Source organism: Cyprinodon variegatus, unplaced genomic scaffold (genome assembly GCF_000732505.1).
Source record: "Cyprinodon variegatus isolate N-32 unplaced genomic scaffold, C_variegatus-1.0 Scaffold180, whole genome shotgun sequence".
Classification (NCBI taxonomy): domain Eukaryota; kingdom Metazoa; phylum Chordata; class Actinopteri; order Cyprinodontiformes; family Cyprinodontidae; genus Cyprinodon; species Cyprinodon variegatus.
In genome coordinates this window covers 483,383-503,272 of record NW_015150633.1, presented here as the reverse complement: position 1 = coordinate 503,272, position 19,890 = coordinate 483,383, and the positions used below count along the sequence as shown (strand labels likewise).

The following is a 19,890-nucleotide window of genomic DNA, read 5'->3' as shown; positions in this document are numbered from 1 at the left end:
AGAGGTTTGTTTTCTGTTTTAACGGACGGTTCAATTATGTCTAAAGATTGTGCTTGTTTGAACAACTTTAAATATTCAAATCAGTCGTGCTTCAAAACTGCTGACATTTCCCTTTAGGTGAAGAAGAAGATCCTTGAAGAAGAAATCCACTGTCCTCCAGAGGCCTCCGTGCTTTTGGCTTCTTATGCCGTCCATGCCAAGGTCAGTAATGTTTTCTATTTTCTTGTTTTTTGTCTTTTGAACCTACAGAGATGGTCCAGTTTATACATTTTTGAGAATCCATAACAATTAAATGTCTTTCCTACAGCAGATATTTGCGGTCCCAAAATTAAACAGAGATTGGTTGTATGAATTTTAGTCCAAGACATTTACAGAATAAGTTTTGGTTGTATCAGGTTTTAAAAGTTTTGAAGCTTCCCTAAAGTAACCCTGCCACATATGCTTATAATGTTGTGTTTCTTCTACATGCTTTATTATTAATACAAGTAGAGTTACTACATTGTAGTAGTTTATAAAACACACACACACTGGTTTGATAGCTACTGTTTGTAAACATTGAAGGTCACTCAGTGAAGCGTTGCGTCTTTTTAACCTTATAAACAATAAACAGTTTAATTCCAAATCCTATTTGACTATTTATGTGAATAGCATATTTTTGCCCACTGAGCAAAAACTGGTTGAAATGACATTGAAAAGATGAAATGATTTAGTCCGAACTACGTCTACATTTGGTTGAAAGGTGAAAAGCCGTGATTTACAGATCATTGAAAAGACTTTAAAAACTGGGCGTTCAACGTCTTTTCAACGTCTTTTATTGGACTAATGAGGGACAAAATCAGACCGACTCAACACAGCTCAATTTTTCAACAACAATTTTTGGACTAAATCAAGACTATAGCCTTTTCTCCACAGAAAATAACTGGTTAACGCGTGTTTTTTAAACATGGGTAAACCCAATAAAAATCGGCATTCAGCTCCCTTCCCACTGACAAAAAAAGATGGGTCTAACCTGTAGCTGGAAAGATGCATGGCCTCTGTCCCCCCGCGGCTGTGTGTGTGGCAGGCTTTTAGCTAGGAATATTTCATAGGGTTTACACCTTGGTGTATCACATCTTCAGGCTTTGCATGGCGGTTATCCTCCCCTGGAAAATGTTGAAATTTAGACTCTCTGGACCACAATTTCCTGCATTTTGAGATGGATTGCAGGTAACCTTTTGTCTTTGTTATAACACTACTTTTGCTACATTTGCTGTGATCATCTAGTAGAAAGTCTACCTGAAAACATCTTCTGTGTAGTCAGTTCATGAAGATTACGATCCTGCCTTAAAATATTATTTCGCTGTCGAAACCATGCAGACCGCCACATACCGGCGAGGCTCTGCCACTGGGAATACAGCAACTGCTGCGTTTGGCTCGGTTGCCTCTTGTGGGATTTCCCCTACTGTTCGTGGAAGTAGATGTTAACCTTTATTAAGGTATACGATACAAACTGCAAGCATCAGAATAATAAAAGCGGGCATATTTTGCCGGCAGGTTTCAAAATTTTAAGTTAATTTATGCGTTAATAAACAGTCTCAGTGTAGTGATCATAGCTGCACAAGCAGCACTATTTATCTCCCTGCCAGCTCCCAGATCAACTTCTCTGATTGGTTGATGTGGCGCGCGAGCAGCGAAAGTAAAATTTTCCAACTCCAGCTGCTTGTGAAATTTGAGCAAAGTTTTTAGGAGAAAAACAGCACATACAATCTGTCATTTTTTTAGTAAATCCGTACAATGTACGGCCATACAAATAGCTAGCTGGTGACACCATCACGCTGCGTTAGCGTTGACGATGTTACCAGTATGACAGAAATCAGCAAAGTAAAGAATGAAGAACAACATCTAAGAGAGCCAGGGTGTAGTAAGTGTGCTTTATTGTTTTGCTCTATTTGTCAAAATCCCTCTCACCAGTGCTGTGTTATGTTTATCCAATGTAATCAGAGTTGTTTTCAGCTTGTAAAATCAGAGCGACTGGTGCGTTGTGCTGTTGTCTGTATGTTGTGCTCAATGGTATCAAGTAATTTAGCGGGTTAACCGGCCCTGGTGTTCCCACAGCATGCCGATCAGAGTCGAGGTGATTTTAACGCTGATTGTTCCTGGGTTTAAACTGTTTTTATGGCCAGGAGGAAAGGGATTTATGATGGACCAACAAGGTTTGGCCTAAAAACCGACGTCTAAATGGCGTCTCGTGTTCGGAGGATGTAATGTCAATATCAGGATTGGCCGTTTCTGAAGCAATTACATCCTTTGCAGTACTTCATGTTAACAGTAGGGGCCACTATTGGGGAAATCAGATGACTACACCGCAGAAATATCAGCCGAAAGAAAAAGTTGACAAAATCGTAAATAAAAGTCATAAAAATAAATTAGAATGTAAATAAATGTAACTAATCTGGACACAGCCACCATCCGGTTTGCAAGTTTTGACCTGAAGTATTCAGTGGAGTGTTGCCATTATTTAACTCTGTATTACTGCTTATTTCTTTAAGAGAGCTGCACACTGTAAGTTAGATTGTAACTGGTCATTAATTTCACCAGACCCTGCTTAGAAAAATCTACTATTCTCCTAAGATTTGACCCTGATCTCCAAACTGCAACAGTTCATTCATTTATTCTTCCCTCTGCCTTATTATTCTGGATCATCCTTTGGGAACTTCACTAACATTCATGTGACTCAGTGGACTCATCAAAAATTTGTATGCTTTGATTCTTATTTGTTTACAGTATTATGTGCTTAAATCAATGCTTCGTTAACCTGTTTTATTAGCATCCACCTTTAGTACTAAATAGTTTTTGCACCAGGAGGATCCCACGGACAGGAGCCCTTTAGGGTTTTTTTTTTAAACTTACTGAAACAGACTGTTTACTTCTTATCCCTCACTTCTCTTTGTTTGTTTATCTGTATCTGGCTTCTCTACCAAAAAGTCATAAATCCCCTTCATCTGATCCTGATGTCTGTCAACCTCCCAATGAGGAGCAGGGAAGCAAATCTTAGCTTTTCACTTGCTTGTTTTTTGTCTGTAAGAATTTTTCACATTACACACAAAATATATGGCTCACAGCATTTTCTAAGACTCTTTTCTGAGATGTGGTTTTCTAAACCATTTAATTGATTTGTTAATGATAATAATTAATAATTATAATTAAACTTTATTGATCTCACATTGGAGAAATGTACCTCTGCATTTAACCCATGCGCTCAGGGAGCCGTGGGCTGCCATTGTAGGGCGCCCTGGGAGCAATCGGGGGTTAAGGGTCTTGCTCAGAGACCCAGAGTAGCAGTCTGTTGGAGTGGGTTTCGAACTCACAACAGCTCTATGCCCTAACCACTAGGTTGCCACTCCCCCTTGTTGTATTTCAGTTGTAGTAATCTAAGCTGTCTGCCTTTTATTGAATATAATAGTATATCAAGGCTTAATTAAAACCTTTTGGTTCCTTCTATTTAAATGAGATGCCACAAAAAGTGACCAAACTTTCTATAGTTAAACTGCGTTGCTTTTCTGTAGATGTATCCAAGGATAATACAATAAGGTAAGGATAACCACCTTTATTGGTCACAGCAAATATTCATGAAATGATTATTTGAAGAGCCGCATAAAAAAAATTAGATAAAGCATTTTTTTTTTTATAAATGTAAATTTCAGTTTTTCTTCAGAATAAACAATAAGATTGCCTTTAGATGACCCCACTCTGCAGAATCGGTTCATCTTAGCCAGCAGTGACGTCATTGAGGGCCTAAGCCGTCTCTGAGACATCAGGGTAGGCCTCTGATCAGAACGGCCCTTCAGGTGAGCTCTTATCATTAAGACTCTTTGGCCTGCCTCAGGGAGAGTAAAGCTGAGAACATGTAGATGGTACTTTTTCAAATCATTGCAGCTATTTTCCAGGAAGTAAATGCGATTGATTTTGTTTTGTAATATTCCGTTCAACAGCTTCGTTCTACTGTTGCCATGACTGCAAACAAAAAATCGAATCTGCTGATTTAGATGCTCATACTGTAAGTTTGTATTTTACTTGAAAAGTCCTCGTTTGAAGAGAACCTTTAAAATATAATACAAACGTATAAACAAATAAAATACAATACAATCATTGTCCACTTAAATTTTTTATTATTAATTAAGTTGCTTTATGGTACCTGAAAAGTAAATCAGAGGAGCCTGTAGATCATTTTAAAAAAGGGGAGCTAAACTGTACTGTCAAATAAAAAACTCAAAATTGTAAATTACTTATATATATATATATATATATATATATATATATATATATATATATATATATATATATATATATATATATATATATATATATATATATATATATATATATATATATATATATATATATATGACTTTAATATTCATACAGCTGATGTTTTAATCTAAAACAGTTTGAGCCTCTAGAGCTTAGATATGAATGAAGCATGCGTTATATGTATTTATGTATTCTGTGAAAACAGCTTCAATAAAATCTTGTTCATTTATTATCCAGCCACCTCAGTGGTTTTGCTTGAAAGGTTCTACCTCTTTAAAATCCACTAGAAAAGCAGGGGAGGACTCTGGTGGAGCTTTTTGACAGGCAGACAGGGTTTACTCAGGCCAGAGCTCTGACTCAAAGATCTGGCCCAGATCCCCCTGGAGACCTGGCTTTTCCATGCCAATTTAACAGGCCTAGGTGAAAAAGAAAAGCGTATGGATGGAGAAAAATCTGAACATCAGCTGGTGCCGCGTGCCTCTTGGTGGATGGACCCTCTGTCTGGTAAACAGCACAAATATGAGGCCTCGGCCTGTTTTCATTTCATCAGCAGTCAGCTTTGATTAGAGTCGGTGTGACCAAAGTGGACGTGTAGAGAGCAAACAGGTTCTTGTTAAGCAGTGCAGCTGCTGAGGAGTGCCTGGCAGCCTCTCTTTCTCTCCTCACCACCTCATGATCTGTTTTTGAGCAGAATAATCGCTCCATCTGAGTGGCTGAGTGTATTACACGGTGGAAACCGCTGTAGTGCTTTGACTTGAGTTAAAGCATCATTATACCAGCCTTACATTAGCAGAAGGGGGTCACACTTCAAGGCAGCTTTAATGTCTATAAGATATAGATTTTTTATTTTAGTGGAGTTGATGCCTTCTTGTATATTTACCTTTATTCCAATACATTTTTTTTATTCCTATCTGAATAGCAAGAATAAAAGACAGTTTCAGAGAAGGTTTTATTGATAATAATTAAGCAAGAAGGGTAATGGGATTACTGCTGCCTTTGAAACAGCTGTAAATTGGTATGGCTTACTGGTTCAACTCTTTTTTTGTTTTTGTTTTTCTGTTTCTAAAAAAGTTGAGGATTAGGACATTACTTTATCTAGGCTCAAATTTAAACTTGAACTAAATGATAAAACCACTTAGTGTAGAGGTCAGGTTATGTTTTTATATCTGATATTTTTCCATCTCAGTTTACCTCAAGTTACAATTTAATGTAAAAAAAAAAAAAACACGCAACGGCTTTATATAATGAAACAATAATAATTTTGAGAACATTTTGCAATACAGAGGAGTTTAATGTTAACTGCTTGACTCTAAAGCCAGGCATACACTGTACGAGTTTTTTCCCTTTTCAAGCCGATTCTCCAGTTGTGCGGATCTTTGGATCAGACCCTAGTAAGGTGTTCGTGAGCAAATCCTGCTTTTAAAGCAGAGCTACAAGCTTCTACGAGCCAATTTACCAGAACATCGCCCACTGGGCATGTGCAGACTAGGGAATTCTTCTTCTTCTTCCAGAATGACGGGTCCGACCAGCACAATCTCTCAGTGCTCAGTCCGATATGTGGTTCTTGGACATATGTACAGTGTGAGCAGTTACATCGCATCAGAGCATCGGGCCGGATAGTGTAAGAACACATATTGTGAGCCGTTTAACTTTTTGAGTTTCAGCTGTAGCTGCACAAAATAAATACACAATAATAAACTGTACAAAATATTGTACGGTTTATGTCCGGCCTAAGCTGTCATGTTCTCATGGCTTCAAAATAATCTCTCCACCGCCTTGCTTGGCAGATGTCTGAAATGTGTTCCACCCATGATACATTTTTTTTCACCGGAACATGATGGTCATGTATTAATTGGGATTGAATTAATATTCTTCCAAGATTAACAGATTGCTGGACTCCTTTTCTGTGGTCATTGCCAATGACATGTATGCTCTAGAACAACAAACAGCCTAAACTCCATCTTTTATAAATGTCATCAAATAACAATACAAGTGTGTCTGATTGGTTTTATAGATAACATTTTACCTTGTAAAACCTTCTATTTATATATCTTTTTGTTTCAGAGTTTCTGCTATAAAGAACCTATTTTTGAAATTATACAGTCTATTTATACCATATATGTATGTTGGATGATGCCTTTGTAGCAGTGTTTGGTTTGTGGTTTCTTAACTTCTTAATTCCTAACAGCTGAGTCGTTTTATTTTTATGCATTTAATTGTGCTTCATACTGTTAGTGTTTACAGACCTTAATTGAGCAGATGTGATTTTTTACACTATAGAAAATTTAGAGGAATAAAAAAATTGAGACATATGGAAACGTTGTTGTGGGTAAATTCTGTCCCTTTAAATTTGTCTCATTGTTGTGATGTTTCTTTCACAGCGGTGTTAAAACAGTTTTATCTTTTGGATGAATAGTAGTTGATCTTACTATGACACTGATAAGCTGTCCTTTGGTGCTCAGAAATGTTCATGCAATTTTGAGGTTAGTGATGCTTTATTACCTCAGTTAATCACTTTATGAAACATTATTTAGCAACTAGAAATAAAAAGGTTAAAACCCCCAGGAGTAAATGACACGATTATGATGATGGAAAACTTAAAAGATGGATCTGATTAAAAAAGCTTCAAGTCTAAATATCTGTAATTATTTTCCTGGTGTTTTAGATTCAGCATTCAGTAAATTGATCTTATAAATGCGAGTTCCTCTATGTCCTGGTTTCAGACTTGAACTTGGTAATAATCTAAATTATTTGTTACAGTGCCTTGGAGAAATTATTCGACACCCTTAAACTGTTTGATGTTTTGCCACCTCTCAAAATATAAAGATATAAAATTTTAATTTTTCTGTGAAGAATCAACAAATGGGACACAGTCACAAAATGAAATGAAATTTATTTGATATTTTAACAAATAAAACTTGAAAAATGGTGTGTGCAAAATTATCTAACCCCTTGATTTAATACCTTGTAGCGCCACCTTTTGCTGCAATTACAGCTGCAAGTCACTTAGAGTATGTCTCTATCAGTTTTTCCACATAGAGAGACTGAAATTTTTTGCCCATTTTTGCTTGCAAAACAGCTAAGGCTCAGTGAGGTTGGATGGAGAGCTTTATAACAAGGAAGTATGATAACCCAAAAGGCCTGAAAAAATATTTGTTTTTATTTATGTATGGTTTGTGCTTTGAAATCAGTAAAAGCTTTATTTCCAAGTAGTGTTTTACAGGTATGAGAAGTTTGCTTTGGGATTAGATATGTTGGAAATATATAATATGTGGAGGATTTACATGTGCTCAGATAGTTATATTCAAATACTATTTAATAAGTACTTTAACACTTCTGGCAAAATGAGCTGATCTCAAAGGCTGAAATGTTTTGTCTTATAATTAACTAGCAGTTCAAGCGCTCTAAAATATTCAAACAAGTGTTTAGATATTTTAATAGCATAAATCTATTCTTCACTGTTAGTTAGTCATGTTAAAGTCTAACCTAAAAAACGGGTTGTATTTTTCTAAAACAGGAGCTTGTGAATTAAATCCATCATCTATTTTCACTTTTAAGTTGTATTCTCCTACTTCACAAAAACTGATACACAATATGTTCTCATAAAAGTTGTTTTCTTAGACTGTCTCTTACTTGTTGTCCATGTTGATTGTTGTCGATGGGTTTTACCACTAAAAATAGATTTTATTAGCCATTAATTCTATGGCCCATTTTCTAAACATCTGATTTTGTAAAGCTATGACCTGGTGATAAAGATTTTGGCTTCTGAAGGTTTAAAATAGGAGGAAATAAAAGAATTGGAAATGTTTTTTAGCATTCCTGTTGATCGCATGGTTAAATATAGTAGGTTGAACAGCATCCTTCGCTGGTCACAGGAATTATTACTGACCATAAAACATCAGCTAAAAAGCCCTTGGAGACTGAAACGCAGCCAGAGACAAGGTGTTGGTAGGCTTTTGCAGATAAAGCAGGAGTAGATCTGCGTAGAATAATAATTGTTGGCCTGCTTTTGTTCTTTTACAGTATGGAGATTATGACCCCGAGGTTCATAAACCAGGCTTCCTGGCTCAGGAGGAACTGCTGCCAAAGAGAGTGAGTGATTGCTGGTTCGATTACTGTCACTCATGAGACAGGGTGCTGACATATTTGTCATTTTATCTTACCATGTGCCTGGATTGAACAGTATGTGGTGTTTTAATATATACCATATTTGCCCGTGAGCCTTTCTGCATATTTATGCCTGCCTTTTTCAATTTCAGGTTATTAACCTGTACCAGATGACTGCAGAAATGTGGGAGGAGAGGATCACTGCATGCTATGCTGAGCACAGAGGCAGAACAAAGTAAGCCAGCTGCTCATGAGTAGACTGCTCTGAAGTTTAAAGTTTGAGGTGACATTGGATCTGCTTAAGGCTCGGCACATAAATAAGCGCTCAGGTGCTGTGATGTAACTAGTAGTTCGTAAAATATAATTCAGTTCGTAAAATATAATTTTGATGGGAAGTTAAATAATTGGTGACACTAATTCACTATTCATCTCTTGAAGTGGATCATTTATTTTCTGCAGTATGCAATCATTTGCCTTTAAAGCTAATGTACTCTACCTAAAATCAAACAGAGTTGCCAAATCCAGAAAATGGCTGAAAGCTCCAAAAAAGATGATGACATAAGTGGTCTAAAAAAATGTAAAATGATGATTAATGAAACTAAGGTGATTGTGCCTTGAATTGTGTTCCTCTGCAAAGCCAAAGTGAAATAGATGTAAGCAGCTGTTGGGAATGCAGAGGGCCTTAAAACTGTGTGGGGGGAACATTTTAGCTCAAAATGGACTTTTAAAAGCCTGAGTCCCTCAGTGCTTTGATAAGTAATCACTAAGCTTCTAGTGCTGATCAATAATCCTTTTATCGTTAGGAGCTGAGGAGGAGTTTCTGTTGTTTTTTTTTTTTTTTTTTTTTTTTGTATTTCCCTTCAGAATAGATGTGAATTTTGGGTTGAAGGCCACTGGTGGTCTGATTTAAGACAGACAGAAGTGATGAGATCAGCTTTACTGGTTGCATTATATCTAAATAATAGCATGAATTCACAATAATTAACCTTTATAGAGTTGAACAATGAATTAAAATAGTGTTTAATTAGCAGAAAAAAACACAAACAAAAGGTTTAATCTGCTATTTGATCTCTGAAGTTCGGACTTATTTTTTTTTTCCACCTCCAATATGCATTATTTTAACATCTAATTGGATATACAGTATTACTAATGTCCTGCATTATGTAACAGTGGGGTTTTATCACAATAACCAACAATATCTAATATTCCAAAATGTACCTAGTTAGTTTTTACTAGTTACCATTGCAAATGGAAATTGTTATTCAAATCCTGCAGTTTATGATGGACTAACATAGCAGAATGTTTACAATACAGTGAAATGAAATAAAAAATGACTTGAATTTTTAGAAGGTTTTCAAATTTTTTCATGTTACAACAAACTTCAATGTACGTTTTTGGACATTTGTGTGACAGACTATCAACAAGTAGAACATCATTGTGAACTAGAAGAAAAATGATAGTTCATCTTTATCCTGATGGATGGAAATAAAACTCACTGCAGCCAGCTACATTTAGAAGACGCCTTAGAAGGAAAGTCAGCCTAGGAATGAGTTTAAATACAGATGTTACAGCAGTTCTATTAAGGCATTAGAAGTTTGCTTAGGAACATTCATTTAAAACAAACTTGTTGTGGACATGTTTAAACTGGAGTTTGAACAATATCCTATGCTTTGAACATTTGATGGAGCGTTATTCACTCGTAATAGGAAAATGGACATCCACCTAATCGGACAGGTGTGGAGATGGAATCTTTAATGGGATCTATAACTCCACTGCAACATTTATGAAGAGTAACAAGAAAGGAGATGTTAGACAAAGAGAGTTTGCTTAACAGCAAAGGCTGCTGGAATTCTTTATTTAAACAAAGACAGAAAAACTGGTCCTAGTTGATGGGAAGGTAAGCTTTAATGCAGAACCACTCTACACACAGTTACAGGCTGCAAAAGACCTGGACAAACACACATAGCTGAAGTGGAAGTGCTCAGATAAAGGCATGTTCATGTGTTAAAATGGCCTAATTCATGTTCAGAACTAGGTTCAATTTGTTAAACTTACAGATGCTTATCAATTCCACTGTTTTGCAAAAATAAATAAAAACAAATGGACAAAAGGTTCATTGTCTAGGTGTCCAAATTTGGGGTTTTTGCTCATTTGTCTGAAATATGTTCAACACTTTTTTATCGTTTAAAAAAACATGTAAAGCATACTTTTTTCTAGTCAAATTCACTTTGCAGACTTCTTCTTCTGAAGTATTTTGTAGGTTTGCCCTTGGAAGCAATCAATGTAAGGAGAACACTGATGCTCCTGGCAGTGGGAGGAAGTCGATCACCTTGTTTTAATGGGGTCCCCTCATCTGTATACTGGTCCACTCGCTTTTTGAACTTGATTCCAGGTTGACATGCAAGCACCACATCAAAGTGCCTGACTGACCTGCCATTTGCATTTATATGTTCAATGCAGGGTGAAGCGAAATGCTTTGCAGCTCTATACTTCCCTGCATAAATCACGCCTCACTGTGTGAATATATTTAGATCCTGTCTAAAAAGCGGTTTCCATCTACTTGGCACACATCCTCTAACCACCCAGACCAAGCAGACTCTGTTATTAAAGTACGCTAATGATCTTAGTTTTTTTCCTTATGTGACCCTGAATAACAGCTGCCAGAGTTCTGGTAGAAAATGGAGAGAGGAGAAGACATTGATGCCTTTGTTTTCTCTCCAGCAATATTTACTTTCATGGAAGCATCAGAACAAGACTCGTTTTCCATCAAACATGACCTCTGAAATCTGTTATAGACTTGTGCCTTTTTCGCTGGTATTCAGCCTATATGTTTTTGTTGTTTTTGCCCTTGTAAGAGCTGTGTGACAGTTTTTATAGATCTCACAGCATACCATGCTCTGCACAGAAAAGGAAAGGAAACATGGTTTGATCTTTTTTTTCTCCTCTTCTGTTTCTCCTTTTCTCTTCTTCCATCCATCTTTTCTACAATCCTTTGGTTTCCTCTCAATCTTTTTCTCCCTCTCCTTTATCATTGAACTAGGGATGAAGCTGAGATGGAGTATTTGAAAATAGCCCAGGACTTGGACATGTATGGCGTCAATTATTTTCTAATCAGGGTGAGTCGATGCTGTATTGATTATTTTGTCATGTTACGGTGCTCCTAAGCGGGCTTTAAACTTTTTGGAAAATACTGAATTATTATTTAAGAGTTTATATTCTTTCATACACATATATTTAATCTGGATGAAATTGGATTATAGAACCGTTTATAATCTTTCATTGTCTAAAAGCTCCAGCTGTTAGCTCATTATCAAACTATCCTTTAGTCCAATTATCTGTATCCCTATTTCATAATTAACCATCCCATCATTTATCTGACCATCCTCATTTTTTTCAGGTTCGATTCTCCAGTCAGGCATACCCTTATAATTATAATATGGATTATTTTTTTTCATTATGGGTGCTGTAAGTGGTTACTGTATATTAAAAAGGAAGTGCAATGTTTTTGGACAATGTGCTGCTGGGAGGCATTAGGTGCTGATACCCATGTGGATAGAATATCACCTACTTTTAGAGAGCACGTACACTCTTCTTAGCTATTAGAGATGATACATCTTATCAGAAAGCAAACGTGGTGGGTATGAGTTGCAAAGGAATTAGTTTGAGGGCTTTATGTGGGCTCCAAACTTAAATATGCAGGTTCTAAAGGAAATTCTCCTATCAGCAGTGATACAACAGCACATCTTTCAGGGATCTGATGGAGTCAAGGGCTCAGTGTTTTGCAGGGTAGACTGATATTTGCTTGGTCATAATTTTATGCCTAATTATTGTATTTAAAGCTTACTGTAGAAATATCTGTTATATTTAGAGTTATAAACTGAACTGAAGCAGCGATTTATTTCTTAGAGATATCTTGAGTCACAATATGAACAGTTTTAGGAATCCACATAAATGACAAAACAAGACTGTAGCACAGAAACTGAACCTGAGCTGGATCAAGCTTTGAATAATGCGGACGTGTAAAATCCATCGACATTCTGAGACTCAGCTTTTTAAAAACTAACAAGTGGAGAAGATGTTCTTCAATGCTCAGCTCGATTTGAACTAAATGTTGGGGCGAGCAGAACGGTTGCGCAATGCATGTCTCACAGCTGCTAGCTTATGTCAGGTACTGGAAAATCTTTATTTCTTTTCATGTGGTGTAGAATAAAAAGGGAACAGATCTTCTGCTGGGAGTGGATGCCCTTGGTCTGCATATCTTCGAGCCAGAAAACAAGCTGACACCCAAGTGTTCCTTTCCATGGAATGAGATCCGCAACATATCCTACAGCGACAAGGAGGTGGGAGAGTCTACTGGTCAAACTCCATACTGAGAGCAATTACTAACCAAAACTGTTTCATAAAAAGAGAGCTAATCAAATTTTGTGCAATAAAAAAAATGGCATTTTTTCTTTCCTCAACAATCAGTTTACCATCAAACCTCTGGACAAGAAAACCAACGTCTTCAAGTTTAACTCTTCCCGACTAAGAGTCAACAAGCTGGTAAGCTCAGCAGAAGTAAACTGCTATGAAAGATAATGTCGCTGATGTGATTTGAACTAATGTATGCTTTGGATCCCACCTTTTAGATCCTGCAGCTGTGCATAGGGAACCATGACCTGTTTATGCGCCGACGGCGAGTGGACTCTCTTGAAGTCCAGCAGATGAAGGCCCAGGCTAGAGAAGAGAGGGCCAGAAAGCAGGTAGTGAAAACCGGGCGATACTGAGGTGGTTGGATTTTACTAACCTATCACTGTTATCCACAGACGCCCCTTTACGCCACAGCTGTTTCATTACCTCTATTACCTAGTATCCTGTGCGGTAGGTTTGAAACTTTTAAAAACTGCTCCAGGACAAAGAAACCTCCGACCCATCTAAAGATGTGAGTCTCATCACACATGCAAAGGCGAGGATGAAGTAGTTCATTTACAGTAGCGCAAATGGACTATAAAGACACCCAGAGAAGAAATGATGTATCTTCTATTTATGATTTATGGACTAAAATTTTATGTGAAAACATGCTTAGCTTATGCAGTACATCTGCAGCAGATCACAGCTTCTGTTGATGGTGCCCAAAAGCACTAGCTGTAACTCTGTGACATTGCTCTGTTGGTTTGATTGCACATTTCTTACACATTTAAAGTCCCTGAGACTCAGGAAAACAAGTCAACAAAGCAAGAGTAAAGTTAGGCAATCTCTGGTTCTGTTTATGCTAAAATATGAGCATTCCCACATGTTTTTATGCCATTCTTTTAAACGCCGTTAGCCTCAGGCTGGGGATCTTTTAAAATCCACAGATACTGTAATAAAGGAAAATGTCATTATTTTCTTACTTTTTATTTGCTGTTCAATAATTATAATAGTTTAGTATATAAATATTAAATTACCTGTTTATAACACTATTTATATTCCTACTGAACAAATTTGGATTAAACATGGCAGTTCTTAGGTTTATATTTGCACCTTTATTGATCACTGGACCAATTTTGCGATACATTGTAGGTTGGTATAATGACAATAAAGATCTATTTCATTTTATCATGTTGTTTTCAAACTATCTTTAAGATAGTTTTAGATTTAGATTATTATTTAGCTTGATCCTTACATTAATTAGCCTATACTGCTGCTGCTGCTGCTGCAGGATTTCTTTGTTGATTATTTTTAGTATTTAGAATATGTGCATGTTTTCATATTTTGCATTTTAAGCTATGCAATGCCTGACTGTAGCTAATTTGTATTTTTTATTCACAGCATATTTTTGCAACCTTGTGATCAAAGTCAAAGGCCTATTGTTTTTATCCATTATTCTTTGGTTCTCTTTATTGTATTTGTTTCTTTTAAATGTTACATAAGAGCATTTCTTAATGGTTCTCCGCTGTTTGTGTCATGCAGGTAGAGCGACAGCGTTTGCAGAGGGAGAAGCAGCTGCGAGAAGAGGCAGAGAGAGTCAGGGACGAGCTGGAGAGGAGGCTCATTCAGCTGCAGGACGAGGCTCACATGGCCAATGAAGCACTTGTAGGTTACAAATGTTGTTTTTACGATCAGGTTCTTGCCATTTTGTTTGTAATGACACATAAAAGAATGTTTCAGAGCAGGAGAAGTTAACAAACTGAATTCTAAAACAGCTGTTGCTTATAGTTTATCGTCTCCTATTGTGTTGCCTCCTTCTGGAATAGTTTCATGAATTCTCTGAAAATCAGCTCAGTCTCCTCATTATTTACTCCAATCCTCTCCTCAACAACCTCCTTCATCTGTCGTAGTTGGATTTACTTGTCTATTTTCTTTGTCAGTTTTGACTTTCTTCTTCACGTCCTCTTGCTAATGTGAGCTCTATTTTCCCCACATCCTTCTCCACTCCAGCTGCGCTCAGAACAGACGGCAGACCTGCTGGCTGAAAAGGCCCAGATCGCTGAGGAGGAGGCCAAGCTGTTGGCCCAGAAAGCTGCCGAGGCTGAGACAGAGATGCAGCGCATCAAAGTGACCGCCATGCGTGGCCAGGAGGAGCGGCGCATTATGGAACAGAAGATGCTGGAGGCTGAGATGCGAGCGCTCAAGATGGCTGAGGAGTCAGAAAGGAGGTGAGGAGAGAACAAAGGAATGGGTGGTGGAAAATAAAGTGTGTGATCTCTTCTCAAACCACTATAGAGTATAGATTTTTAGAAGTGGCACATTTTCTGTCTTTCTTATTGCTTGAATCACTATTTATAATGAAGTCATGTAATTTCTATTTCTCATAAACGCAAAAACATAAATCTTTAAATAACTGATTCCCTATTTGTGTTACATTTGTTGTCTTATGTTAAGTATATGAACCCTTCAAATAATTAAGCTTTAAAAGGTACTTCAAAAATAACCCACAGCTCTTGTTCCCTCTGATTTTGTGGAGCACAAACAAACTTCATGCTTATTCACTTATTTAATTATTTGGAAATACAGCTGGTTAAACATTTTTACAACACCCAGGGCTAAAACAAGGGGTGAAACCTTTTATTCATTAGGGGCTCTTAATTCGATTCGAGGCATTTTAATTGCTGGCTGTCCAAAAGATTAAAGCTGGAGGATTCTTAGAAATTATCTCTTTTTACTTTTGATTTTCTCCAAAGTATGTCCCTCTGCAAAAGATGAGATTGGTAATAAAGCAGAACATCCATTCTTGACTTGGAAAAATGAGATTTTCAGTCACTTCTCCATAAACCACAAAAAAAAAAAAAGACAATCATTTCAATTTCATAGCATAGCAGTACACATGCTATCACTGATATCACTTCACAGGTTCTACTTCACGGTTTATTAGGCAATCATTTTAAAAAGGCACCATTAACCACTTGGGTGTAACTGCAATTTCTGGATGAGCACTTTACTGCAGCAGGGAAATTTAAACCAGCACCACTCAACATGTAAATGACTACATCCACTCAAACGCTAGAGGCACATAGCTCACCCACATCTTCTGAATGTTCAGGAAAATGAGCAAAAAGGGGAGAAAACATAATTACTGGGTAGAGAAAACACTACTACATCTCTGCTTGCACACTAATTGGTAAAAAGGAGGTTTACAATAATTGCAGTTGTGTTTTTCACCGATCACCTATGAATCACAGTGTGTAATTATTGAAGATTGTATAGATTCACTTTATATCATATATTTTACTAAGTCTATAAGGTAAATTAATGGGTTCTGTTTTCTGTCTGCTTTTTTTTTTTTCAGAGCAAAAGAGGCGGATCAGCTGAAGCAGGACCTGCAGGAAGCAAGGGATTCAGAGCGCAGGGCAAAGAACAAGCTGCTGGAGATTACCAGCAAGGCTATCTACACGGTAATAGAATGGGGGCATGTCAGACTTCCCTGTACAGACATGTGCCACATATAAGTATGTAGAGTCTAAGTAATGTGTCACTATCACACAAAAAGGTTTAAAAATGTCCCTATGCTGTGTAACATAAACACTGCAAGTGGCAACAAGGTGTTTCACACCTGACTTCTTTTGGTACTAAATGACACCATTTTTTCAGAGACTTACTGATAGTATATCAGTTGGCATCTAAGTAATGTTTTGGAGTCATGGTAACTCTCATGTATTTTACTTGTTTTCTGCTGTAAGAAAATGTTACATAATTCCAATATTTCATATCCACAATCTGGAGATCCCTAAGAGTCTTACATTTCATCATGGGAGATATTAATATTTTAAGGGTTAAATGTCCCAAATTTTTATCAGAACCAAATTTAAATACACTTGAGACTTTTAATGTTCATTTACACGGCTCCTTTAAGTACTCATTGTGTCATAGTTTAATTACAACATTACAAAAATGCTTTGTTTTTAAGGTAAAGAATAGAAGATGGAATGGACAAGATAGCAAAGTGTGGGAAGACAATGGGATGCAAAAGGCTAACTGGTTTGCTTAAACACCTGACAATGAAATAATTAGGATAAATACTCTAAATCGTCAAGAAATTAAAATTCCTAAATATCTGCTCATTTAGCTTCTTATGCTACATATACTAGTTTACCCTTTGTTCTGTTTAAAATATGAAGCAAACGTTGAAAAACAGGCGACATAAAGTACATTAAGACAAAAATCAACCTCTAGGCTCTGAAAGTTGAGCCATTGTTTAACAAATATTAAGGCTTTGAAATGATTGTCTTGGTTCTGACTACAACAACACTTAAAAGTGCAACTAAACTCCTGCAGATAGCTCGATCCAAAGGGGTCAGCAAAGCAGTTGTTGTAGATGTAGGCAGGAGCGATCTTATGCAGCAGTCAGTCTCACATCAGACTTGGAGAAGTCTGAGACTGAAAACACTGATTGTTGCATACCTGTTTTCTCAAGTTTATGCTCCTTTTATGAAGGATTTTTCTTTTTTTTTTTTAAATCCCCAGAGGTTCTAGAGGAGTTCCTACAGGAGAACTAGTCTTCTCTATTGTTTAGCTTCTTTAAGTCATTTGCTCTGTTGCGCTGTTACTCCACCAGATGATGGTAAAAGAAATCTATCCCCAACAGACTTATTGAAAGATATACAGTAATGTTTTTACGGCTTATTTGTATTTTTTTTTACATTTTCATGTAAGCGTGTTCAGTTCTACAGTATTTCTCCTAAAACCGTTTAGTGTTGTTGAACAGTGGCGATAACTGCTGATTTTTCTTTTCAGTCTAAATGGGAGTCATCATAGCCCCGTGTTCGGGTATGGATACAACTCACTCAGAGCCTTGCCTCCATAGTTGAAGCATTCTGTCCAGCCGCTTCAGCGTTGTAAAGGCTAAGCCTTCTTCTGTTCCTCTATTTTTACCCCCTCTATTACCAGGGGGTGTTTACTCTCCATTCTTTCGTATTTCTAAGCTAAGTTAGATGTCACTTCCTGACCACACCTGTGCTTCCCTAATGCTCACCTCCTGCTACTTAAAGGGATAGTTCGGGATTTTTGACATGAATCTGTATGGCATCCCCATCACCAGTGTCATGCAATCACACTGACTTACCCCTGGCAGCATCCTGTGAGCAGAGTTCTCGTCCAGCTTTGGTCAAGCCGAAAGTAGTCCGGCAGGTTTGCTAGACCCAGCGAAATAAAACGTTTCTCTTCCCAAAACATTATGTGTTCAAAAGAGCGATATTTTTGCATCCCAAAAACATTGTAGTGGAAAAAGTCACACGTCGTTATCACTTGGTCCTATTTTTTCTCTGTTCGTATCAGTGCGCGCAACACCATGACCTGACAGCTAGGGCCTACTAACCTGACAACAGCCTGATGCATGTCTCGCTCCGCCTAGCTCCTAGCTAGGCGGAGCGAGACATGTTTTCATATGGTTATGTTTTCATATGGGGCGAGTTACACTCTAAAGAAACGAAAAAACGTAACATAACACAGCAAGATGGGTTGTAGTTTTAATCCCAAGCTGTTTTCAGTAGGGAGTTCATGTTCTCAACTAATTGACAACCTGCAGTGTTTTTTTCTTTTTTTTCCCAACATACCGAACCCTACTTGTTGGTGCTTCTGAATCCGCTATAGGATTGAGCTGTTCTTTTTCCCTGTTGTCTGTCACTGTATTGACCCGTGTAATGTACTGGAAATCTTTACTGGCCTTCTCCCACCTTTCAACAAACGACATCATGACTACGCCCCAGCAGCCCTTCAACTCCGAGCAAAACTAATCAGGTTTGGAAATGGAATAAATGTCTGAGGCAAATGCAGACTGATGACTTTTTGTTAAAGCAGAGATATTGTTGTCATGCCTCTGCTTTTCACTATTTGGCTTCATGAAAGCATGCATGTTACAAGATAAACACACACTGACAGGGGCTGAGGTAACCCGTAAAAGCCAAACTAAACTGGTGATACTTGCATAAGACTAGGCTGCAGATAAGTCCGCCCACGCAAGAGCTCCCAACATGTTAACAACCCACATAACACAGTCATCTGCCTTTACATGTGCGCACACAGAAAAGATAGCAAAGGGATACAGATTCTGTTTACATTCTACATTACTATGTATTTTATTATGTAAGGAAAAGTTTGCACACATGATATTTCACATTTATATTTCTATAATGCTAGTGAACCACAACCGCAGTTGGACCATATCTGTCTGTATATATTTAGATTGAAGAATGCTGAGTGCATTGGTAGCAAATTTACACTTTAAGTCCATTTCTTATAGCTCGTCACACTATTGCGTATTACCCAAAGATCAACTGCATTAGATAAAAATAAAAATAAAAAATGCTCCTGTCTGGCCTTACTTTGCATTTAATGCTGTCAGACATATACATATATGTTTTGTTTTATTTTGTTCCATATTTCAGTCAGGCTGCAAGTTTTTTTTTTTTAACATATACAAACATTGGACATATTTGTGTAACATTGTTTACACATAATTTAAAGGACATCAATGTAAACTGCAGCAATTAACCAATATTATGAAACTTAAATTGAGTAACAGAAGATCCTTTACTTTGGAATATTCACTCACCGCCACTAAATCGGATACTTATCTTTTGTTTTTAAAAGCATTTGCCATCTGAACGTTCATAGGTCATATTTCTGACTTTTATGTCACTGCCAGGGCTCCCACAACAAATCCACTAATCTCCTTGCAAACAGCTGTCGTTAATGTGGTCATGATACCGTACACTGCCGTTACTCAGGAATTTGATGATAACACTGGGTCAACATTACACACCATTACATTTTCTCTGTGTTTTTCAACAAAGCTTTATTCAATATTCCTAGTGACAGTCACGTTCATCATGGCTAAAACAGTGTACCACTGTGTGACTTCTACATTCTTCCTCTGTGTTTGCTGATCACTTCAACTCAGGCTGCAGTCTGATAGCGACTGTGTTTAATTAGTAGTATTAAGACCAGGATAAAAAGATCGGATATGAGAAAAAAACTAGAATTGAGATTCAAGATGTGGGGGTGTGAATGAATCCTTGGAAAGGGAGTGCTTCCAAA

At 37.2% G+C, this 19,890-nt stretch overlaps 1 protein-coding gene across 1 annotated transcript in view; it reads left to right on the top strand.

Annotated features, from left to right (window-relative positions):
* Positions 1–19,890, top strand: part of nf2 (neurofibromin 2 (merlin)) — a 42,335-nt gene that overhangs the window by 11,316 nt on the left and 11,129 nt on the right. Inside the window, exons 4-13 of the mRNA XM_015378862.1 lie at positions 118–201; positions 8,314–8,382; positions 8,550–8,632; positions 11,438–11,513; positions 12,603–12,737; positions 12,865–12,939; positions 13,026–13,139; positions 14,329–14,451; positions 14,797–15,014; positions 16,145–16,250. Coding sequence (XP_015234348.1) covers positions 118–201; positions 8,314–8,382; positions 8,550–8,632; positions 11,438–11,513; positions 12,603–12,737; positions 12,865–12,939; positions 13,026–13,139; positions 14,329–14,451; positions 14,797–15,014; positions 16,145–16,250 — 1,083 coding nt within the window. The remainder of the gene's footprint in view (positions 1–117; positions 202–8,313; positions 8,383–8,549; positions 8,633–11,437; positions 11,514–12,602; positions 12,738–12,864; positions 12,940–13,025; positions 13,140–14,328; positions 14,452–14,796; positions 15,015–16,144; positions 16,251–19,890) is intronic.